The 25,179-nt window shown below is 44.9% G+C and overlaps 1 protein-coding gene across 2 annotated transcripts in view; it reads right to left on the bottom strand.

Moving 5' to 3' along the window:
* trmt1l (tRNA methyltransferase 1-like) overlaps positions 1-25,179 on the bottom strand; it is a 69,730-nt gene that overhangs the window by 4,788 nt on the left and 39,763 nt on the right. For both annotated transcript variants that reach the window (XM_067989730.1, XM_067989731.1), the window contains exons 13-15: positions 24,935-25,101; positions 16,890-16,973; positions 8,530-8,656 (exon numbers count right to left, since the gene is read on the bottom strand). In XM_067989730.1, coding sequence (XP_067845831.1) covers positions 8,530-8,656; positions 16,890-16,973; positions 24,935-25,101 — 378 coding nt within the window. The remainder of the gene's footprint in view (positions 1-8,529; positions 8,657-16,889; positions 16,974-24,934; positions 25,102-25,179) is intronic.

The following is a 25,179-nucleotide window of genomic DNA, read 5'->3' as shown; positions in this document are numbered from 1 at the left end:
CAGACGGTTGATCAGCATGTTAAATAGACAAATTACAAGAGAGAGCAGCCCAGAGTAAGTGTGGGAATCCCGGCCAGCAGCTCGGAATAAAGGAGCAGTGGAGGAAGAGCGAGCAGCCCAGAGAAAGTGCAGGAATCCCCTCACAGTGGCCGGATATAAAGGAGCAAAGGAGAGAGAGAGGGAGCAGCCCAGAGAAACTGTGGGAATCCCCCTCCTGCGGCCCGGTATAAAGCGAGAGCAGCCCAGAGAAACTGTGGGAATCCCCCTCCTGCGGCCCGGTATAAAGAGAGAGCAGCCCAGAGAAACTGTGGGAATCCCCCTCCTGCAGTCCAGTATAAAAGCAGCAGTGGAGTGGTGAGTCTGAAACAGACTGAAAAAAAGTAATCAAAACGTGACGTCACAAAACAAGGCAGAGCGGCGAGAGTAAGTTACAGATAAGTATTTCGTATTTTTGGTTAAGTGTGTTGGTGGTTAATGTAAGTGGCTGCAGGGGGGCAGTTTAAACTAGGAACCTATAGCTTGCTAATACTTATTAAATTAATTATTTAAACTAGATAAATTAATTAGTTTAAAGAAAAATAACTAAAATTAAACCAAGTTAAGTAATTACATAAAATCTTTAATTAAGTAAATAAATAAAACGATTAGATAGAGATGGCAGTGCAGGTGGTGTGCTGTAGCTGCAGCATGTGGGAATTTGTGGAGAGCACTGTGATCCCAGTAAACCACATCTGCAGTAAGTGTCTGCAACTTGAGGCAGTTTGGCTCAGAGTTGTTGAGTTGGAATCCAAGGTGCAAACATTGCAATGTGTCAGGCGAGTGACTCACCTCCTGACTCCCCAAAGCCTTTCCACCATCTACAAGGCACAAGTCAGGAGTGTGATGGAATACTCCCCACTTGCCTGGATGAGTGCAACTCCAACAACACTCAAGAAGCTCGACACCATCCAGGACAAAGCAGCCCGCTTGATTGGCACCCCATCCACCACCCTAAACATTCACTCCCTCCACCACCGGCGCACCGTGGCTGCAGTGTGTACCATCTAGAGGATGCACTGCAGCAACTCGTCAAGGCTTCTTTGACAGCCCCTCCCAAACCAGTGACCTATACCACCTAGAAGGACAAGGGCAGCAGGCACATGGGAACAACACCACCTGCACGTTCCCCTCCAAGTCACACACCATCCCGACTTGGAAATATATCGCTGTTCCTTCATAGTCACTGGGTCAAAATCCTGGAACACCCTGCCTAACAACACTGTGGGAGAACAATCATCACACGGACTGCAGTGGTTCAAGAAGGCGGCCACTTTCTCAAGGGCAATTAGGGATGGACAATAAATGCTGGGCTTGCCAGCAACACCCACATCCCATGAACGGAATAAAAAAAAGGGAGGGAAAGAGTTTCCTGAACACTTTGAGCCAGGAGACAGTCACATTCCTTAGGTTCGGTAGTTGTTTAAATTTGGTTAGTGGTCAGGGGACAGGAGGATGTGACTCTGAGTGAGGCAGGTAAAGGGACCCCCGATGCAGTGATGGAGGAGCCTCAGCCTTTGCCCTTGTCCAACAGGTACAAGATAATTGCTACCTGTGGATGAGAACAAGGACTGCAGGGAGGATGGGCAAATTGACCACGGCACCATAGTATAGGAGGCCATTCAAATTGGGGAGCAAAAAGGAATGTGGCAGTGTTAGGGGTTAGTATAGTCAGGGGGATAGATACTATTCTCTGCAGCTGCGACCAGGAGTCCCGAAAGCTGTGCTGCCTGCCCGGTGCCACGGTTAAGGACATCTCCTCGCGGCTGGAGAAGAACTTGAAGCAGGAGGGGGAGGATCCATTTATCGTGGTCCACGTAGGAACCAACGACATAAGTAGAAATAGGAATGAGGTTCTGCTGAGGGAGTTTGAGGACCTAGGGTCCAAATTAAAAAGCAGAACCTGAAAGGTAATAATCTCTCAATTACTACCTGAGCCATGCGCAAATTGGCATAGGGACAAACAGATTAGATGGTTAAATGTGTGGCTGAAAGAGTGGTGTGGGAAGCAGGGGTTTCAATACATGGGGCACTGGCACCAGTACTGGAGAAAGAGGGAGCTGTTCCGTTGGGACGGGCTCCATGTAAACCGGGCTGGGACCAGTGTCCTGGCGAATCGAATAACTATGGTGGTAGATAGAGCTACTAATAAGAGGGGGGGGGTTCAGGTAAGGGCAAATTTTTAAGTCTAAAAGAGAAAATTCAAGGCTGTAGAGCAGAGTAGTGATTTGGGTAAAAACAAGCAGAGTGTGTCAGGAAGGGACAGAGTTTAACAAAGTTAACAGGGCATTAGTGACTAAGTTCACATCAGGGAAAAATAGTAAAAAATTTAAATTAAAAGCGCTATATCTGAATGCATGAAGCATTTGTAACAAGATAGATGAATAAATGGCACAGAGGTAAGTGGGTTTGATCTAGTAGCCATTACTGAAACGTGGTTGCAGGGTGACCAAAGTTGGGAACTGAATATTCCAGGCTACTTGACTTTTAGAAAAGATAGGCAAAATGGAAAAGGAGGGGTCGGGGGAGGGTAGCCCTGATAATAAAGGAAGAGATAAAGGCAGTAATGAGAAAGGATCATAGCTCAGAAAATCAGCATGTGGAATCAGTATGGGTGGAGCTAAGAAATAACAAGGGGCAGAAAACACTGGTGGGAGTAGTTTATAGGCCCCCTAACAGTAGTTATAGTGTTGGACATAGTGTAAATCAGGAAATTAGAGGAGCATGTAACAAGGGTAATGCAATAATCGTGGGCGACTTTAATCTTCATATAGACTGGGCAAACCAAATTGGCAAAAGTAGTTTGGAGGACAAGTTCATGGAATGCATTCGAGACAGTTTTCCAGAACGATGTATCGAGGAATCAACTAGGAAACAGGATATTTTAGATCTAGTATTGCGTAATGAGACATTAGTAATCTTAGAGTTAAGGATCGTCTGGTGCAGAATGATCATAATATGATGGAATTTCATATTGAGTTTGAGAGTGAGGTAGTTAAGTACGAAACTGGGGTCTTCAATTTAAACAAAGCCAATTACATAGGTATGAGGGGCGAGTTGGCTAAGGTAGATTGGGAAATTAGATTAATAGATGTGTCGGTAGATAAGCATTGGCAAACATTTAAAGAAATAATTCATAATTCTCAACGAATATACATGCTCTCGAGGAATAGAAACTCCACGGGAAAAGTGATCCAACCGTGGCTAATTAGAGAAGGATAGTATTACATTAAACAAAGTGGCTTACAATATTGCCAAAAAGAGTAGTAAGCCTGAGGATTGGGAGGGTTTTAGAAATCAGCAAAGGATGACAAAGAAATTGATAAAGAGGGAGAAAATTGAACATGAGAGTAAACTAGCAAGAAATATAAAAACAGATTGTAAGAGCTTCTACAAGTATATAAAAAGGAAGAGAGTAGCGAAAGTAAACGTGGGTCCCTTAGAGGCAGAGACAGGAGAAATTATAATGGAGAATAAGGGAATGGCAGAGATGTTAAACAAATATCTTGGTGTCTGTCTTCACAGTAAAAGACAAAAAACATACCAGAAATAGTTGTGAACCAAAGGTCTAATGAGAGTGAGGAACTTAAAGTAATTAAGATTAGTAAAGAAAAAGTACTGGAGAAATTAATGGGACAAAAAGCCGATAAATCCCCTGGACCTGATGGGCTACATCCTAGGGTTTTAAAAAAGGTCGCTGCAGAGATAGTGGATGCATTGTTTTTGATCTTCCAGAATTCTCTAGATTCTTCAATGGACCCTGTGGATTGGAAGGTAGGAAATGTAACCCCGCTATTCAAGAAAGGAGGGAAGAGAGAAAACAAGGAACTATAGGCCAGTTACCCGGACATCAGTTGTAGGGAAAATGCTAGAATCTATTATTAAGAACGTAGTAACAGGGCACTTAGAAAATCATAACATGATTAGGCAGAGTCAACACTTTTTTATGAAAGGGAAATTGTGTTTGACAAACCCATTAAGAATTTTTTTTGAGGGTGTGACTAGCAGGGTAGATAACGGGGAAACCAGTGGATGTAGTATATTTGGATTTTCAAAAGGCATTCGATATGGTACCACACAAGAGGTTGTTCCACAATATTACTGCTCATGGAACTGGGGGTGATATGTTAGCATGGGATTGAGGACTGGTTAACGGACAGAAAACAGAGAGTAGGCAGACTGTACCTAGTGGGGTGCCGCAAGGATCAGTGCTTGGGCTTCAGCTGTTTACAAAATACATCACTGACTTAGATGAGGGGACCAAGTGTAATGTATCCAAGTTTGATGCTAATACAAAGCTAGATGGGAAAGTAAGCTGTGAAGAGGATGCAAAGAGGCTGCAAAGAAATACAGACAGGTTAAGTAGCGGGCAAGAAGGCGGCAGATGGAGTATAACGTGGGGAAATGTGAAATTATCCACTTTGGTAGGAAGAGCAGAAAAACAGAATAGTTTTAAAAAGGTGAGAGACTAAGAAATATTGGTATTCAGAGGGATTTGGGTGTCCTTGTACACAAATCACAGAAAGTTAACATGCAGGTACAGCAAGCAATTAGGAAGGCAAATGATATGTTTGCCTTTATTGTGAGGAGGTTAGAGTATAAGAGTAAGGAGGTCTTGCTGCAGTTATATAGGGCTCTGGTGAGACCACACCTGGAGCACAGTGTACAGTTTTGGTCTCCTTTCCTACTGAAGGATATACTTGCCTTAGAGGTGGCGCAACAAAGGTTCACCAGATTGATTTCTGGGATGAGAGGGTTGTCCTATGAGGAGAGATTGAGTAAAATGGGCCTATATTCTCTGGAGTGTAGAAGAATGGGGGGTGATCTCATTGAAACGTATAAAATTCTGAGAGGTTTGACAGGGCAGATGCTGAGAGGCTGTTTCCCCTGGCTGGAGGGTCTAGAATTAGGGTCATAGTCTAAAGATAGGAGGTCGGCCATTTTGGACAGTGATGAGGAAATATTTCTTCACTCAGATGGCTGTGAATCTTTGGAATTCTCTTCCCCAGATTGCTGTGGCTGCTCAGTCGTTGAGTACATTCAAGATTGAGATCGATAGATTTTTAGACACTAAGTGAATCAAGCAATATGGGGATAGGGCAGGAAACTGGAGTTGAGGTAGAAGATCAGCCACGATCTTATTGAATGGCGGAGCAGGCTCGAGGGGCCGTATGGCCTACTCCTGCTCCTATTTCTTATGTTCATATGTACCATTTGAGCTGGGAATCTTCAACAGAACTCATGAAGGGTCACATTCCAAAATGTTCACCTAATTTTCTCGTCCAAAGTCCAATCGACCTGCTGTGCATTTTCTGTTCTTATCGCTGGAAAACCTATTGTACTAAATACTTTACAATCGTGTATCTAGACAAAAGGGGAAGATAGACACACGTACAAACACTCTCAAGATAAGATCTGTTGTCTTAACAGTTCAGATTTCTCAGTTAATTATGACAATAGCTAGTTTTCTATTAATTACCCCAGGCATGATTTTTTAAAAAAAAATCTATGGTATACCCAAAATACTTCTCAATTTCTCTCTTCTTACAAAATATCCAGAACTGAAATACTCTTGCAACTGTGCATTGCCATTTTTGTAGAAAAACATAATGGTTGACATAACAAGGCATTGCATCTCAAAAAATTAATTGTGTGAAGCACTTTGAGACATGACAAGGTGCTATATAAATGCAAGTTCTTTCAAATAACAAAGTTGTCAGCTAATATTTTCTTCTGACTTGCACTTACCTAAACTATGTAGCAGGTTGAAACTATTTACCAAGATAATGTTCAATCCAGCCACGTTCAGTAAATATAACAAAGGGTTTGATGATGACGACAACAACCTGCGCTTAGCATAAAAAATGTCCCAAGCTGCTTCACAGAGGTGTAAAGAAAAAAATGGAACTGAGCCAAAGGTGAGATTAGGAAAGGTCTTGGTCAAAGAGGTGGATTTTAGGGTGGATCTTAAAGGAGAAGAGCAAGGTAGAGAGCGGAGCGATTTAGGGAGGGAATTCCAGGGAGCGAGAACGATGTAGCTGAGGGCACGGCCACCAGTAGTGAGGTATGCATAAGAGGTCAGAATCAGAGGAATGGAGATTTAGGGAGTGGGGTTCTAGGGCTGCAGGAGGTTAGAGATAAGGAAGGGATGAGGCTATGGAGGAATATAAAAGGATATGAATTTTTCATTTGGAGTGCTAGACGACTGGAATCCAAAGTAGGTCAGCGAGGACAGATGTGATGGGTGAGCAGAGCATGGTGCAAGACACGATATGGGCAGCAGAGTTTTGGATAAGCTGAAGTTTACAAAGGTTGGAGGGTGGGAGGGTGGGAGGTTGGCCAGGACAGCTTTGGAGTAATTGAGTCTGGAGGTGACAAAAGGTATGGTTGAGGGTTTCAGAGACAGATGGGCTGAGATAGGAGTGGAGGTGAGCAATGTTATGAAGGTGGAAATAGATGGAGAGGACATAGGGTTGGAATCTCAGCTCGGGGTCAAACAGGATGCCACAATTGCAAACAATCTGGTTCAGCCTGAGAAGGTTGCCAGGGAGGAGGATGGAGTCAGTAGCAAGAGTACAGAGTTTGTGGCAGGGGCTGAATACAATAGCTTGGTCTTCCTAATGTTTAACTGGAGGAAATTATGGCTCATCTAAAATTGCATGTTTGACAAGCAGTCTGACAGTACAGAACCCACAGAGTGGGAGAGAGTAGAGCTGGGTGTCTTTGGTATACTTGTGGAAGCTAAATTCACGTCTACAGGTAACGTCACCAAGCAGCTGCATGTAGATCAGTAAGAGTAAGGGACCAAGGATAGATCCTCGGGGGAATCCAGAGATGATGTTGCAGGGTGAGAAAAGAAGCCATTGCTACAGATACTCTGGCTATGATCAGATTGGTAAGACTGGAGCAAAGCAAGGGCATCTTATTGAGCTGGACAAAGGAGAAGTAGCTTGGAGGAGAATGGTACTGTCGACTGCATCAATAGCTGCAGAGAGGCCTTGGAGGATGAGGAGGGATAATGCACCACAGTCACAGCGACAGAGTGCGTCATCCATGGCTTTTGGTTGGGGCTGTGGGAAGGGCAGAGATCTGATGGGAGGGATTCAAACATCCATTAGTGGTGGGCACGGATCTGGGAGGCAACAACACATTTAAGAACTGGTCTTAAAATTGCTGCAAAGATACAGTAGTGACAGAAGTGTCAATTGAATTTTAAAAAAATACTTAAGATATTGTACTGAAGAGCTGTACTTGAACCACAGTTCTTTTTTTAAATGGGTGTTTTATGTTCTCCTCCTTTCTTTTCTCTCGCTTTTTAAAAAAATGGACCCATTGATCAGTTAAAAAGTCAATTTGCTCTATTAAAGAAGCACTGTCACGACAGCATTACTATTGGTCTGCACATCAATTTATTAAGTTAGCGATTGATCGACATAGAAGTCATTTAATATAAGGACTAGGACTGAATATAGATGCACACTGAATGCTGAAGGAGGCATGCAATTAATTAACATGCAGGTACAGCAAGCAGCTAGGAAGGCAAATGGTGTGTTGGCCTTTATTGCAAGGGAGTTGGAGTAGAAGAGTAAGGAAGTCTTGCTGCAATTGTACAGGGCTTTGGTGAGGCCACACCTGGAGTACTGTGTACAGTTTTGGTCTCCTTACCTAAGGAAGGATATCCTTGCCTCAGAGGCAGTGCAATGAAGGTTCACTGGATTGATTCCTGGGATGAGAGAGTTGTCCTATGAGGAGAGATTGAGTAAAATGGGCTATATTTTCTGGAATTTAGAAGAATGAGAGTGATCTCATTGAAACGTATAAAACGTATAGATGCTGAGAGGCTGTTTACCCTGGCTGGAGAGTCTAGAACTAGGGGTCATAGTCTCAGGATAAGGGGTCGGCCATTTAGGACTGAGATGAGGAGAAATTTCTTCACGCAGAGGGTTGTGAATCATTGGAATTCTCTACCCCAGAGGGCTGTGGCTACTTAGTCATTGAGTACATTCAAGGCTGAGATTGATAGATTTTTGGGCTCTAAGGGAATCAAGGGATATGGGGATTGGACGGGAAAGTGGAGTTGAGGTCGAAGATCAGCCATGATCTTATCGAATGGGGGTGCAGGCTCGAGGGGCCGTATAGCCTACTCCTATTTCTTATCTTGTGTCCTTAGCTCTTAAAATATGTATAAACATAGATTTCTGCTGGAAACTAAATGAAAATTTAATATCCATGATGACAAAGCCCCTTACAAATACAATATCCCATCATTTCTGACTACTTAATAGGTCTAGCGAACAGCCATATAACTAGACTCTAAGAAGTTCCTCATAAAAGAAAGAGCAGCATTGACCTCTGAACTGCAAACAATCCACAATGTCCTACAAAGATGATGAGCAGGCGCTGCTAGGAGCAGCTGGGGCCAAACTGACCAATGAAACCATAGTATGGGAGAGATAATGGACAGAAAGAGAAAAGAACCTGTAAAGTCCTTACTTTGGGATGTTCATTCCTCGAATACTGTGCCTATGGATGCTGTAGTAGAAGGGAGGGTGCTCCACAGGAATATCTCCTTTTTGTCGTTTTGCTGCATTCCCAGGCACATCATTACCCTTTCGTTTGTCTGCCAAAATGGAATTTGGGAATATTCATTGGTTATAAGAATAGCTAATAGGTCATGGCCATTGCAGTATAGATGCAAAACAGTCTCATTACAGACAGTGTACAGAGCAAATTAATAGGACAAGCTATTAACTTTTAGAACAATTGTCTTCCTGATTTCAGAATAATAAACTGAATTGACCTTCCCAAGTCAAATGATAAGACAAATATGTTGACTAATTGTGATTGATACTCTGTAAAATCACATCAGTTTACCCATTAGATGCTTTGGGCTCAATTTTAAAAGGCTGGTGGGATGGCAGCGGTGGGGGGATGGCGGTCAATGGGTGTGTTTCCAGCTTTCGCGCCCGGCAGCCAGCCTGATTGACGAGTGGCTGATGACAGGAGCAGCAACGCCGGGGGGGTGGTGGTGGTTTGAGGCGAGGTGCCGGAGGGAAAAAGAGCGAGACTTCCTTTGGAGGGGGGGGGGGGGGGGGGGGGTAGGCGGGAACATCGGATATCGTTGGGGTGGGGGGGTGGCGTGAGAGACACCGGAGCAGGGACATCGGAGAAGGGGGTGTAGGTAACATCGTTTGAAAGGTAGGTTTATTTATTTTTTTAAACTTTGTGAAATGTTATTTTACTTAATTTCTTTAGTTTATTTTTGCCTGATCCGGCTTTACATGCCTGAACCAGGCGTGAATCAGAAGCCATGGGAAAGCCGCCCAGGTAAGTTGAAAATCGTCGTAACTACCTACCATGTAACAAATAAAGTACAGAGTACCTCAATGGGACACATTTGCTTCTTTAAATATCGCCCCACCAGCTTTAATTGCTGGCGGAACTTTCGGATTCCAGAACCCTGCGGGCACACATATGAGGTTGTGTGAGACGCGGAACTTGTCGGGTTGGAGCTGGGTTCCTCACCCCCTCAGGATTTTATCGAATTTTACGGTCATCGCCCCCCCCCCCAAACCCCAGACTTTCATTTCAAAATTGAGCCCTTTGTGTTAGTGCTTGTTTTGGTATCCTAACATGCAATAATACTGTGTCTGTGTGATTCTAACAGCAACAATGGCTTAAACTTAACCGTATGTGTATTACATAGTATTTACAGCACAGAAACAGGCCATTCGGCCCAACTGGTCTATGCCAGTGTTTATGCTCCACATGAGTCTCATCCTGCCTTACTTCATCTCACCCTATCAACATATCCTTCTATTCCTTTCTCCCTCATGTACTTATCAAGCTTCCCTTTAAATGCACCTATGCTATTCGCCTCAACTATTCCATGTGGTAGCAAGTTCCACATTCTAACCACTGTCTGGATAAAGAAGTTTCTCCTGAATTCCTTATTGGATTTATTAGTGACTATCTTATATTTATGGCCCCTAGTTTTAGACTTCCCTACAAGTGGAAACATCTTCTCTATATACACCTTATTGAACCCCTTCATAATTTTCAAGACCTCCATCAGGTCTCCTTTCAGCCTTCTCTTTTCAAGAGAAAAGAGCCCCAGCCTGTTCAGTCTATTAAGGCTGCAGGGAGTTGTTTAGTGACTTTCAAAAGTAATAATTCATACATCAGCTCCTACAGCTATTATCTCGGGCAAAATAGAATATTGCAGATTTTATATGGCATCAAGACTCATGATGGTGGCATCAGATCTGAACGTGCAGGTGTGACACAGCTGGCGGCAACATAAAAGTAAATCTGCCAGTGGCCTTAGTGAATCGCAGCAAGTTTACTTTGAGGTTAAGCAGACACACATATCATGGGTCTTAGCACAACATAAAACAAGCTGAATGCTAGTTAAATGTTACAAGTTGACTACAACAGTGAGAAATGCAACTCTGAATTTAGTGCCTTATTTAATCAATAGATGAATATAGATGAGGAAGGACATTTGGCCAAACTTTGCTCATCCAATCAGAAAGAAAAACCTACAGCAGCCTGATCACACCATCCCACGGGCTCTTGAATGATTTAAGCTTTTTGTCTTCACTACTCTTCCTCGAAGTGCAAATTACTCTGAAGAAATTCTCCCTGACATCAGTAAAAAATTTGCCATTCTTCAGTTTCAACCTATACCCCCTATCCCACTGTCTTAATTTACTTTAAAGAAATGCTCTGGGTTTGTCTTTTCTACACTATATTAAATCTTATCACTGTAAAGTCGTCCCTCAGTGCCCTCTTTGATAGTTAAGGAGTCCCAGTTTCTTTCATCTTCCTTTGTAGTTCAGTTCTCTGATGCTGGGGGGGATCAACCTCGTAGTTTTTCTTTGGACTGCGTCTAGGACTTTAATGTTTCTTTTGTGTCTTGATGACTCAAAGTGTAGGCTGAACAGAGTACTGTACAATTTTAGCATAACTTCCTCTGACTTGTACACCAAATAATTTGGCAATATAATTTAGCATTCTGCTTGCTGCTCTATATTGTCTTGAAAGCTTGAGCACAAGGGGTTAGGAAAGACAAAGAGTGAACCTCTAACCAAGCGAAGCGCTAACAGAGTGAGGACTTTCAACTGGGAATTTGGTGCAGATGGGAAAGAAGGTGCTAAGTGATTTAAACCGAAGAACTATAGACTAAGACTGAGTAGAGCATAAAGGGAGCCGCACAAGGAATCAAAACAAGGCAAGGCGGAGCGCTGAGGGTAAGTCAGTAAGTATTTAGTTTATTGGGTAGTGTTATTAGTCGTTATTGGGGATAGAAGGAGTGGGAGCAGAGGCCTGAGAGCAGAAGGAGCAGGACCAGCGACCGACAGCAGAGCACGTAAAGCTGAGACCAACTCAAACACAGGCAGAAATCTGGAAGAGTGACAGACTTTCTATTACTCACCAACCAGTCACCAACGTGCTGTCCTCAGAGGACAGCACATTGGTGACTGGTTGGTGAGTAATACATTGGGGAGTGGTTTAAACTAGGAACCTATAATCTGCTAATGCTTTATTAAATTAATAACAAACTAGATAAATTAATTAGTTTAAAAAATAACTAAAAATAAACCAAGTGAATAAATTGCATAAAAACTTTAAGTAAATAATTAAAACAAGATTAGATAGAGATGGCAGTGCAGGTGGTGTGCCATAACTGCAGCAAATGGGAGATTGTGGAGAGCAGCATGACCCCAGGCAACCACATCTGCAAATTGAGGAACTTCAGCTCAGAGTTGCTGAGCTGGAGTCTGAAGTGCAGACATTGTGATGCATCAGCGGGGGAAGAGTCAACTGGACACTTTGAGCCAGGAAGCAGTCACACCCCTTAAGTTAGGTAGAGGTTTAGATTTGGTTAGTAGTCAGGGACAGGAGGTTGTGACTGCAAATCAGGTAGGCAAGGGGACCCCAGTGGTGGAGGAGCCTCAGCTTTTGTCCTTGTCCAACTGGTACGAGGTACTTGCTACCAGATGGACAAATTGACCAAGGCACCATGGTACAGGAGGCCATTCAAGTGGGGAGAGCAAAAAGGATGGTATAGTCAGGGGAATAGATACTGTGCTCTGCAGCCGCGACCGGGAGTCCTGAAGGCTGTGTGGCTTGCCTGGTGCCAGGGTTAAGAACAACTCCTCGCGACTGAAGAAGAACTTGAAGCAGGAGGGGGAGGAGCCAGTTGTCGTGGTCCACGTAGGAACCAACGACATAGGTAGAACTAGGAATGAGGTTCTGCTGAAGGAGTTTGAGGAGTTAGGGCCCAAATTAAAAAGCAGAACCTGAAAGGCAATAATTTCTGGATTGCCACCTGAGCCACGTGCAAATTGGCATTGGGACAAACGGATTAGATGGTTAAATGTGTGGCTGAAAGAATGGTGTGGGAACCAGGGGTTTGAATTCATGGGTCACCGGCACCAGTACTGGAGAAAGAGGGAGCTGTTCCATACGGGCTCCACGTAAACCGAGCTGGGACCAGTGTCCTGGCCAATCGAATAAGTAGGGCGGTAGATATGGCTTTAAACTAATAAGAGGGGAGGGTCAGGTAAGGGTAAATTTATAAATCTAAAGAAAAAAGTCAAGATTGTAGAGCAGCGTAGCAATTTGGATAAAAACAAGCAGAGTGTGTCAGGAAGAGTTTAACAAAGATAATAGGGCATTAGTGACGACGGTCAAATCAGGGAAAAATAGTAAATAGTTAAAATTAAAAGCACTATATCTGAATGCATGAAGCATCCGTAACAATGTTAAAATTGGATAGCCATGTGGTGAAGGATAGAAAACTAGGCCTGGTCTTTAGTTGCTTCCAAGCTTTTAGTCACATAAGTTCTCCTTACACACACTTCACACCCTTGCTGAGCTCTCATACAAAATGGATTTAAGAGAGTCCCCAATTGATTCCCACCACCTGAATGCAATTAACACTAATTGATAAATCATACAATTAACAATAAGATAGATGAATTAATGGCACAAATAGAAATAAATGGTATATAATAATAGGTATTACTGAGACATAGTGGCAGGGTGATCAACGATGGGAACTAAATATTCCAGGCTACTTGACTTTTAGAAAGGATAGGCAAAATGGAAGAGGCAGAGGCGGAGGCAACCCTGATAATAAAGGATGAGATATAGGCAGTAATGAGAAAGGATCTTAGCTCAGAAAAATCAGCATGTGGAATCAGTATGGGTGAAGCTAAGAAATAACAAAGGGCAGAAAACACTGGTGGGAGAAGTTTATAGCCCCCATAACAGTAGTTATAGTGTTAGACAGAGTATAAATCAGGAAATCAGAGGAGTATGTAACAGGGGTATGGCAATAATCGTGGGGGACTTTAATCTTCATATAGACTGGGCAAACCAAATTGGCAAAAGTAGTTTGGAGGACAAGTTCAAGTTCATGGAATGCATTCGAGACAGTTTTCTAGAACAATGTGTCGAGGAGCCAATTAGGGAACAGGCTATTTTAGATCTAGTATTGTGTAATGAGACAGGGTTAATTAGTCATCTTATAGTTAAGCATCCTCAGCGCAGCACGATCATAATATGATAGAATTTCATATTGAGTTTGAGAGTGAGGTAGTTAAGTACGAAACTAGGGTCCTCAATTTAAACAAAGCCAATTACGTGGGTATGAGGGGCGAGTTGGCTAAGGTGGATTGGGAAATTAAATTAAAAGACATGATGGCAGATAAGCAATGGCAAACATTTAAAGAAATAATTCATAACTCTCAATGAATATACATTCCATTGAGGAATAAAAACTCCACGGGAAAAGTGATCCAACCGTGGCTAACTAGAGAAGTTAAGGATATTATTAGATTAAAAGAAGATGCTTACAATGTTGCCAAAAAGAGTAGGTGGGGTGGGGTGGGGTGGGTGGGGTGGGTGGGGTGGTGGGGGGTGGGGTGGGTGGGGTGGGGGGGGTGGGGTGGGTGGGGTGGGGGGGGTGGGGTGGGGTGGGGTGGGGGGGGTGGGGTGGGGTGGGGGGGGTGGGGGGGTGGGGGGGTGGGTGGGTGGGGGGGGGGGGGGGTGGAGGGTGGGGGGGGGTGGGGGGGGTAGGTGGGGTGGGGGGGGTGGGGGGGGGTAGGTGGGGTGGGGGGGGGGTAGGTGGGTGGGGGGGGGGTAGGTGGGGTGGGGGGGGGGGTCGTGGGGGGGGTGTAGGGGGGGGGGATGTAGGGGGGGGGGTAGGTGGGGGGGTAGGTGGGTGGGGGGGTAGGTGGGGGGGGGATTGGGGGGGGTAGGTGGGGGGGGATTGGGGGGGGGTAGGTGGGGGGGGATTGGGGGGGGGATAGGTGGGGGGAGGTGGGGGGTAGGTGGGGGGGGGGGTAGGTGGGGGGATTGTGGGGGGGGATTGTGGGGGGGGTAGGTGGGGGGGGAATTGGGGGGGGGGGATAGGTGGGGGGAGGTGGGGGGTAGGTGGGGGGATTGTGGGGGGGGATTGTGGGGGGGGTAGGTGGGGGGGGAATTGGGGGGGGGGAATTGGGGGGGGTAGGTGGGGGGGGATTTGGGGGGGGATTTGGGGGGGTAGGTGGGGGGGGAATTGGGGGGTAGGTGGGGGGGGGAATTGGGGGGGGGTAGGTGGGGGGGGGAATTGGGGGGGGTAGGTGGGGGGGGGGATTGGGGGGGGTAGGGGGGGGGGATTGGGGGGTAGGGGGGGGGGATTGGGGGGTAGGTGGGGGGGGGAATTGGGGGGGGGAATTGGGGGGGGGGGTAGGTGGGGGGGGGAATTGGGGGGGGTAGGTGGGGGGGGGGAATTGGGGGGGGTTGGTGGTGGGGGGGAATTGGGGGGGGTAGGTGGGTGGGGGGGAATTGGGGGGGGTAGGTGGGTGGGGGGGAATTGGGGGGGGTAGGTGGGTGGGGGGGAATTGGGGGGGGTAGGTGGGGGGGGGAATTGGGGGGGGAATTGGGGGGGTAGGTGGGGGGGGGGGGATTGGGGGGGGTAGGTGGGGGGGGGTTGGGGGGGTAGGTGGGGGGGGTTGGGGGGGGTGGATTGGGGGGGTAGGTGGGGGGGGGGGTAGGTGGGGGGGGGGTTGGGGGGGGGTTGGGGGTATGGGGGGGGTTGGTGGGGGGGGTTGGTGGGTGGGTGGTTGGGGGGGTTGGGGGGTTGGTGGGGGTAGGTGGGGGGGTTGGGGGGGTTGGGGGGGGGGTTGGGGGGGGGGGGTTGGGGGGGGGGGTTGGGGGGGGGGGGGTGTGGGGTGGGGGGTGGTGGGGGGGGGGATTGGGGGGGGGGTGGGTGGTGGGGGGATTGGGGGGGGGGGTGGGGGTGGGGGGGTTTGGGGGGGGGTGGGGGGGGATTGGCGGGTAAGGAGGGGGTGGGTAGGTGGGGTAGGAGGGGGAAGAGGAGTTAACAACTAGGAAGAGGCAAACTGTATACAAAGGTATCTGAATAGGTTGGGAAGATGGATTGACGAATGACAAAAGGAATATAATGTGGACAAATGCAAAGTAATGAGACTAGGGAAAAGAAGTAAACAGTGGGAATATAAACTAAAGCAAAATACAGAGGATGCTGAAAATGTGAAATAAAAATGAAGTGCTGGAAACACTCAGCAGGTCAGGCAGCATCTGCAGGAATATAAACTAAATGGCTCCAAACTGCAGGATACAGAAGGGATCTGGGGGTATTGGTGGATAGTTTATGAAACCCAAGAGCTTGGTGTGCATCAGGAGCAAGGAGAGTTAACCAGATCATGAGTGTATAGCTAGAAATATAGAGTACAAAACTCAGGAAATGCACTGGTACAACCACATTCACTAGGCCCAATTCTGATAACCATAGTACAAGAAGGATATTCAAGCATTGGAGGAAGTGCAGATAAGAGCAACCAAACTGATATATCTGAGCTATGAGGAGAGTTTGAAGATCCTGGGACAGTTCTCTGAAGAGAAGGCTCAAAGAAGATAGCATTACAGGCAATTTGGGTAATAGATAAATTGAACCCTAATAATATGTTCAAGATTGCAACAAGCTCTCGAACCCGGAGAAGGGCTCAAAGCTTTAAAAAAAAGAGGTGGTGCACTGACAGTTTAAATTTAACCACTTTACGCAGAGGGTGATGGAACATGTGGAGGGACAGCCCAGATAGGCAGACAGGGCATAACGTTTTAAGGGAGAGTTAAATAGATATTTGAGAAAATGGGCAATTGAGTTTTTGGGACCAGCTAGAAGGCTGGAGAGTCTTTTCCACTCCTCTGTTTTCTTACCTTCCCATGAAGTACCACAAGTTTTAAAAGATCTTTGTCGAATTAAATTTGGTTTCACTATTCACCGATGAAGAGTCACTCCTTGTGCCCTGGTTGCATCTACAGCTAAAAAGGTCCTCGGTATTATGTATCGTGGAAAAGCCATTATCCACCCTCCTATTACCTGCTATCCTAATACCTGCCAGAATTTTTACAGGTCACAACCTTGGACAAATTGTCAACTCATTACACTTTGTTATTTATATTTCATTTTATTTCCTTGGTGAAGAAAACTGCACAATGTATTTTTATTATCTGTAATTGTGCCTAGGGTATTGCTGTGCCATAGACATAAGAACAAAATGTGAATATTGGCAATTATCTGCTGATTTCCATTATCCACTCGGAGAGGACAATCCCTCCATTATGGCAGATTTTTGTTTATTCGTTCACGGGATGTGGGCGTCGCTGGTGAGGCCAGCATTTATTGCCCATCCCTAATTGCCCTTGAGAAGATAATGGAGATTCAAGCTTACATCATGTTGTCATGGAATTTCACTCAATAAAATGAATGCTTACCATGCCCGGAATATATTGCAGTGGTTGTGTCTTCAACTACACTCAATAAAATGAATGCTTACCATGCCCGGAATATATTGCAGTGGTTGTGTCTTCAACTACAGGTTTATGAGAGGCTAAGGTTTTGATAACAACCCCACTTTCCTCTAGGAAGAAAAAAAGAACCATGGGTAGTTAAATTGACAATTCATTTCAAAACAATTTGTTTTTGCCCACAATTTCCCCTCTATTAGTAGCTCAATGACATACAACCTTCTTCAGGCAGCAGGGTCATACAGCTCAAGCCGTGGCCTATTCACAGTTGCCAGTCAGTGCCATAATCTAACTGCTCTATCCAGCAATATGGCGGAGTACCAAACAAAACCCTCATTCCCAACAGTGTTAGGTATATTGGAGTGATCGGCAGCCCTGCCATCATCTTGTTTCATCAGTGGGAATCACACAATCTTATGGCAGGGAGTTGTGGAAAAATTTGCAGAGAGAGGGTCTTGCTCTCAACTGTAAAGGGGTGTATGCTAGTCATCATGCACTGGCAGGATAAACTATGGGGAAAATATTATTGTATTTTATTCTTAACGTTAATTGCAATCACCATACAATAACAACAACTTGCATTTATATAGCACCTTTAAAACATCCCAAGATGTTTCACAGGAGCGTTGTCAACAAAATTTGACACTGAGCCACATAAGGAGATATTAGGACAGGTGACCAAACGCTTGGTCAAAGAGGTAAGTTTTAAGGAGCGTCTTAAAGGAGGAGAGAGGTAGAGAGGCAAGAGGGGTTTATGGAGGGAATTCCAGAGCAAAGGGCCTAGGAAACTAAAGGCACGGCCGCCAATGGTGGAACAATTAAAATCGGGGATAAGCAAGAGGCCAGGATTGAAGGAGCGCTGAGATCTCGGAGGGTTGTAGGGCTGGAGAAGGCGAGGCCATGGAGGGATTTGAAAACCAGGACGAGAATTTTAAAATCGAGGCATTGCTGGGAACCAATGTAGGTCAGTGAGCACGGGGTGATGGGTGAACGGAATTTGGTGCGAGTTAGGATACGGGCAGCAGAGTTTTGGATGACCTCAAGTTTATGGAGGGTGGAAGATAGAAGGCCGGCTAGGAGAGCATTGGAATGGTCGAGTTTAGAGGTAACAAAGGGTCTTAGAGACGTACCTGCTCTTAGAGAGAAATATTACCTCCAAATGAAATACCAGAATTTATTTAATTGGAAATACTGGGAAAATATCTTTTTAAATGTAATGTAAAACATTTTAAATTCTACACAAGTCAATCTCTGCTTTTTCAAAAATAATTAAGAATTCAATTATCACCTGACCAGGCTTTTAGGAGCAGGTACAGCAAAATGGCTATGTAATGGACATCAATTCCGACAGTCTGGCTTGCTGAACATACATTTCCCAGTAGATGTTCCATAAGTATGGAAGGAAGAAAGAATTTGCACTTTCATATCCTTTCATATACTCAAGCAGTCCCAAAACGTTTTACAGCCAAATAATTACTTTTGAAGTGTAGTCACTGTTGTAATGTAGGCAAAAAAATGTTAAATGACCAGTTAATCTCTTCTGGTGTTGGCCAGTACTCAACCGCTGTTCTTCGAATAGCACCATGGAATCTATTACCTACACGTGAACTGGCAGGCGGGCCCTCGGTTTCTTTTGAAAGACGGTACCTCCAACAATGCAGCACTCCTTCAGTGCTGCACTGTAGTGTCAGCTTCGATTATATGCCCAAGTCCTGCAGTTGGATTTGAACCTCCAACCTGACTCAGAGGTGAGAGTGCTACCAAATTGAGCCAAGCTGACACTACTATGTAATCAGTTATATTGTTCTGGGGACAGCTATGCTAAGCCACGACTAGGCCAGGTGTTCTCCCCAGAGGGAAGGAGGACAAGTCATGACAGGCCATTCTCACTCACCCTTAGCTCCTGGTTTCTGAACAGAATTGGCAGAGGCCTGGTAAACAGGTTGATACAAACAACTATTGGCATTTATATGGCACCTTTAATACAGAGAAACATCCCACAGCACTACACAGAGGTGTAATCAAAAAATGGGCGCAAGGGAATGTGGGTATAAAACCAAGTATGGAGAGGAAATACACCATCAAATACAATATACTCCAGGACTATATTAAAAGGAATATACATTTTACAAGAGACTAAATTATACCTTAATCCTTTTATCTTGTGGGTGGTGGGGTTGGTAATGTTAAATTTTTTAGCAGATTAGCTGGAGTGACAGATTCAACGGGCACGATTTTAAAAGGGAAAAATGGGTGGGTTGGGGTGGGGGGGCATTCAAACTCGCAACTATTTTGGACCTGCCCCCAACCCGCTTCCAACCTGCTCACTTCCAGTTTTCACCGGGGTGGGATGAGGGGCGGGCGACCAACCAGCTCCAAGGAGGCGGGTTGGTGATTAAAACCTTTCAAAGAGGCTGCGGGCCTCCATTTTTCCAGAGTTTTCAATTTCAACCCCTGGGGGCCGAGTTTCCTGGGTCTTCTCTTTTACGCCACGTGAATAAAGGCGAGAAGGCCCAAAACTGCAGGCAAGTGCCCTTCTGGCACTGCTTGTGAGCCCGAAGGAGCAGGAGTGCTTCCCCCAGGCCCAACAAGCCTACCTGCAGCGACCCCCACAATGAACGCAGACCTCTGCAATGACCCCCTCCCAATCTCCACCCCTCCCACAACGATCACAGAACCCTGCGATGACCCCCAATTCCCCCCACAATGATCGCGGACCCCTCTGATGACTTCTGATCCCAACACCACCCGCATGACTGACCCCCGATCCCTCCCCCCATGACTGACCCCCCCGCCGTGACCCCCATGATTAAACCATGCCCATCCCCATCCACAAGAACAAAGACTCACCTGAACATGTCATCTCCCTGGCTGCTCTCCCGTCCGACTGGGGCCAGCCTGTCAATCAGGCCGACCAGTCGGACAGCAAACCTGTACATCCGGGTTTCCCGCCGCAAATTGTCCCCCCCCCCCCCCCCCCCCAACAGCACCCTTCCCGGCTCAGGGTCAAAATCTTGCCCAATAAGCCTGTCACTGTCCCAGGGGCTGTTTATACAATGTGGGTAGACTGCAGGAGGATAGGAAAATTGCAGCCAAATCAGAAGCAATTCTGTGCTTGAAAGTGATTTTTGAAAAGAATAATTTGTAATTACAGAAAATAAGAACATAAGAAATAGGAGCAGGAATAGGCCATACGGCCCCTCGAGCCTGCTCCGCCATTCAATAAGATCATGGCTGATCTTCGACCTCAACTCCACTTTCCCATCCAATTCCCATATCGCTTGATTCCATTAGAATCCAAAAATCTATCGATCTCAGTTTTGAATATACTCAACGACGAGCCCTCTGGGGTAGAGAATTCCAAAGATTCACAATCCTCTGAATGATGCAATTTCTCCTCATCTCAGTCCTAAATGGCCGACCCCTTATCCTGAGACTATGCCCCCTAGTTCTAGACTCTCCAGCTAGGGGAAACAACCTCTCAGCATCTACCCTGTCAAGCCCTCTAAGAATCTTATATATTTCAATGAGATCACCTCTGATTCTTCTAAACTCCAGCGAGAAAAATCCCATTCTACTCAATCTCTCCCCGTAGGACAACCCTCTCATCCCAGGAATCAATCTAGTGAACCTTTGTTGCACTGCCTCTAAGGCAAGTATATCCTTCCTTAGGTAATGAGACCAAAACTGTACACAGTACTCCAGGTGAGGTCTCCCCAAAACCCTGTACAATTGCTGCAAGACTTCCTTGTCTTGTACTCCAACCCACTTTCAATAAAGGCCAACATACCATATGCCTTCCTAATTACTTGCAGTACCAGCGTGTTAACTTTTTGTATTTCGTGTACAAGGACACCCAAATCCCTCTGAACACCAACATTTAATAGTTTCTCATCATTTAAAAAATATTCTGTTTTTCTATTTTTCTTACCAAAGTGAATAACCTCACAGTTCCCCACATTATACTCCATCTGCCACTTTCTTGCCCACTTACTTAACCTGTCTATATCCCTTTACAGACTCTTTGTGTTCTCCTCACAGCTTACTTTCCTACCTAGCTTTGTATCGTCAGCATACTTGGATACAGTACACTCGGTCCCTTCATCTAAGTTATTAATATAGATTGTAAATAGCTGAGGCCCAAGCACTGATCCTTGCGGCACCCCACTAGTTACAGCCGGCCAACCTGAAAATGATACGTTTATCCCTACTCTCTGTTTTCTGTCTGTTAACCAATCTTCTATCCATGCTATATATTAGTTCCAACCCCATGAGCCCTTATCTTGTGTAACAACCTTTCGTGTGGCACCTTATCAAATGCCTTTTGAAAATCCAAATATACTATATCCACTGGTTCCCCTTTATCGACCCTGTTAGTTACATCCTCAAAAAACTCGAACAGGTTTGTCATACACGATTTCCCTTTCATAAAACCATGTTGACTCTGCCTAATCATATTATGATTCTCTAAGTACCCTGTTACCACGACCTTAATAATGGATTCCAGCATTTTCCCAACGACTGATGTCAGGCTAACTGGCCTATAGTTCCGTTTTCTCTCCCCCCCCCTTTCTTGAATAGCGGGGTTACATTTGCTACCTTCCAATCCACCGTTCTAGAATCTAGAGAATTTGGGAAGATCAAAACCAATGCATCCACTATCTCTGCAGCCACCTCTTTTAGAACCTTAGGATGTAGGCCATCAGGTCCAGGGGATTTGTCGGCTTTTAGTCCCATTAATTTCTCCAGTACTTTTTCTTTACCAAAATAAATTACTTTAATTTCCTCACTCTCATTAGACCCTTGGTTGCCCACTATTTCCGGTGTGTTTTTTGTGTCTTCTACTATGAAGACAGACAGAAAATATCTGTTCAACGTCTCTGCCATTTCCTTAGTCCCCATTATAATTTCTCCTGTCTCAGTCTCTAAGGATCCCAAGTTTATTTTTGCTACTCTCTTCCTTTTTACATGCTTGTAGAAGCTCTTACAATCTGTTTTTATATTTCTTGCTAGTTTACTCTCATATTCTATTTTCTCCCTCTATCACTTTTTGGTCATCCTTTGCTAGTTTCTAAAACTCTCCCAATCCTCAAGCTTACTACTCTTCTTGGCAACAACATATGCCTCTTCTTTTAACCTAATACTATCCTTAACGTCTTTAGTTAGCCACGGTTGGATCACTTTTCCTGTGGAGTTTTTATTTCTCAATGGTATGTATATTCGATGAGAATTATGATTTTTTTTAATGTTTGACATTGCTTATCTACTGTCATATCTTTTAATCTAATTTCCATATCAACCTTTGCCAACTCGCCTCTCAGGCCTATGTAATTGTCTTTGTTTAAGTTTAAGACTCTAGTTTCGGACTTGAGTACGTCACTCTCGAACTCAATGTGAAATTCTATATTATGATCACTCTTCCCCAGAGGATCCCTTACTATGCGATTACTAATTAACCCTGTATCATTACACAAGACAAGATCTAAAATAGCCTGTTCCCGGTTGGTTCCACGATGTATTGTTCTAGGAAACTGTCTCGAATGCATTCCATGAACTCGTCCTCCAAACTACTTTTGCCAATTTGATTTGCCCAGTCTATATGAAGATTGAAGTCCCCCACAATTACTGTATTATCTTTGTTACAAGCTCCTCTTATTTCTTGATTAATACTCTGTCCAACAATATAACTACTGTTAGGGGGCCTACAAACTACTCCCACCAGTCGTTTCTGCCCTTTGTTATTTCTTAGCTCCATCCACACTGATTCTACTTCCTGAACTTCCGAGCCACTATTATCTTTATGTCATCCCTTATTATTAGGGCTACACACCCTCCTTTTCCATTTTGTCTGTCTTTTTGAAAAGTCAAGTACCCTGGAATATTTCGTTCCCAATCTCGGTCACCTTGCAACCACGTCTCATTAATGGCTACTAGATCAAACCCATTTATCTCTATTTGTGCTATTAATTCGTCTATCTTATTACGTATACTTCGTGCATTCAAATAATGCGCCTTTAATTTTAACTTTTTACTATTTTTCCCTGATTTGACCTTATTCACTGATGCAATATTACCGTTAAACTCTCTGTCCCTTCCTGTCACACTGCTTATCTTCACCCAAATCGCTACACTGCCCTATAGCCTTGACTTTTACATTTGGGTTTATGAATTTCCCCTTACCTGAACCCTCCCCCCACCCCCCCCCCCCTACAGGTATGAGGTACTTGCTACCTGTATGGATGAGAACAAAGACTGCAGGGAGGATGGGCAAATTGACCACAGCACCGTGGTACAGGAGGCGATTCAAGTGGGGGGAGTAAAAAGGAATGTGGTAGGGGATAGTATAGTCAGGGGGATAGATACTGTTCTCTGCAGCCACTTTTCTCACCGCATGGTTCAAATGATGACGGTTCTCATATAGTGCAATACTCAAACCCAGTGATAAGGTTACAGCCCTTAAATCACTTCAGGCTATTGGTTGCTTTTTATCACAAAAATATTGTTAATATGTATAGTTTAAAGCCCTTTCTACCGCCCCAGTTATTCGATTTGCCAAGACACTGGTCCCAGCATGGTTTAAGTGGAACCTGTCCCAACGGAACAGCTCCCTCTTTTCCCAGTACTGGTGCCAGTGCCCCATGAATTGAAAATTCCTATCTCCCACACCACTCTTTGAGCCACTCATTAAAACATTTAATTTGTTTGGCCCTATGCCAATTTGCACGTGGCTCGGGTAGTGATCCAGAGATTATTACCTTTGAGATTCTGCTTATTAATTTGGACCCTAGCTCCTCAAACTCCCTTAGCAGAACCTCATTCCTAGTTCTACCTATGTCGTTGGGTCCTACATGGACCACGACAACTGGATCCCCCCCCTCATGTTCCAAGTTCTTTTCTAGCCGCGAGGAGATATCCTTAACCCTGTCGACGGGCAGGCAACAAAGCCTTCGGGACTCCCGCTCATGGCTGCAGAGAACAGTATCTATCCCCCTGACTATACTATCCCCTACCACATTCCTTTTTACTCCCCCCACTTGAATCGCCTCCTGTACCACGTTGCCGTGGTAAGTTTGCCCATCCTCCCTGCAGTCTTTGTTCTCATCCATACAGGTAGCAAGCACCTCATACCTGATGGACAAGGTCAAAGGCTGAGGCTCCTCCATCACTGTATCTTGGGCCCCCATACCTGCTTGACTCACAGTCACACCCTCCTGTCCCTGATAATGGACAAATTGTAAGTCACTTATCTCACTGCATGGTTCAAATGATGATGATTCTCATATAGTCCAATACCCAAACCCTGTGATAAGATTACAGCCCTTAAATCACTTCAGGCTATTAGTTGCTTTTTATCACATATATATTGTGAAGTTAAGAGCAATTGTTTTATTCAATTTTGAGTGGTTTTTTTTGCTGACCACATAACCAGTGTGCTCTGTGGTGTTGATGCGTTATTACACCCACACTAATTGATTCATATTTGTAATGCAATCGTGATGATCAGCAAAAATGCTCTATGAGCCTTGCCCTTTGCCTAGATTTATCAAGCAAAATAAAAAGTTGGTTGCTGAGAAAGAATGTGTCCATGTATATTCCAACCCACCCCTTCAATGTTTCCCCCTCCTCTCCTGAATCACTGAGACATGCTGGGGTATAGTCCACAAGTACCGGCCACTCTTTGGTACTTGCCCAAATGACAATTCTTCATGTAACATTTGATAAGCAAGTGTTGCCAAGCTGTAGCTTCATGGGGGACATTGTAGCAGAGCCTGATCTTGTCCTTACCTGACGTTCACACAGATGCTCTTTCTAATCAGGAGTGGGAACTCTGGCTGAACTTTCTCCTTTCTAACCCAGGGACATTGAGGCCAGTTATAGTTCCCCAAACTAAACACTACCCAACAAAGCATAAATCAACTTAGCACAAAGCAACCTATGGCTTACTCACGCACTGTTTTTACTAACTGAGCTCCAATTTTCAACTTTAACTGGTGGCAAAATCAAAATCCTCTAAACCACTTTACACATCTACTTTCAAAACCATTACTAAAACTATATCACTGAGCAAACTGACCTTGACTGCTGTGGCTCATTGGTCCAAATATTGAATAGTGCTTCAGGGTTGTGCATTCAGATTCACAGATCAGGTTCTTTAGCAAAGGCTGGATGTCTTCAATTCCATGCTGAACGGCCTCGAACAGCATTCTTCGCAAGAAGCCAGTGTTAAACAATGACCCTGCCCTTGAAATTGAATAGAAGCCAAGAAACAAAAGAAAGTTATGTCAAGGGGCTAGATTTTCTGTCCACTGATTATGAATA

This window comes from Heptranchias perlo, chromosome 9 (assembly GCF_035084215.1).
Source record: "Heptranchias perlo isolate sHepPer1 chromosome 9, sHepPer1.hap1, whole genome shotgun sequence".
Lineage (NCBI taxonomy): Eukaryota > Metazoa > Chordata > Chondrichthyes > Hexanchiformes > Hexanchidae > Heptranchias > Heptranchias perlo.
The sequence above is the reverse complement of the archived record's forward strand: the minus strand, read 5'-3'. Positions and strand labels throughout refer to the sequence as shown.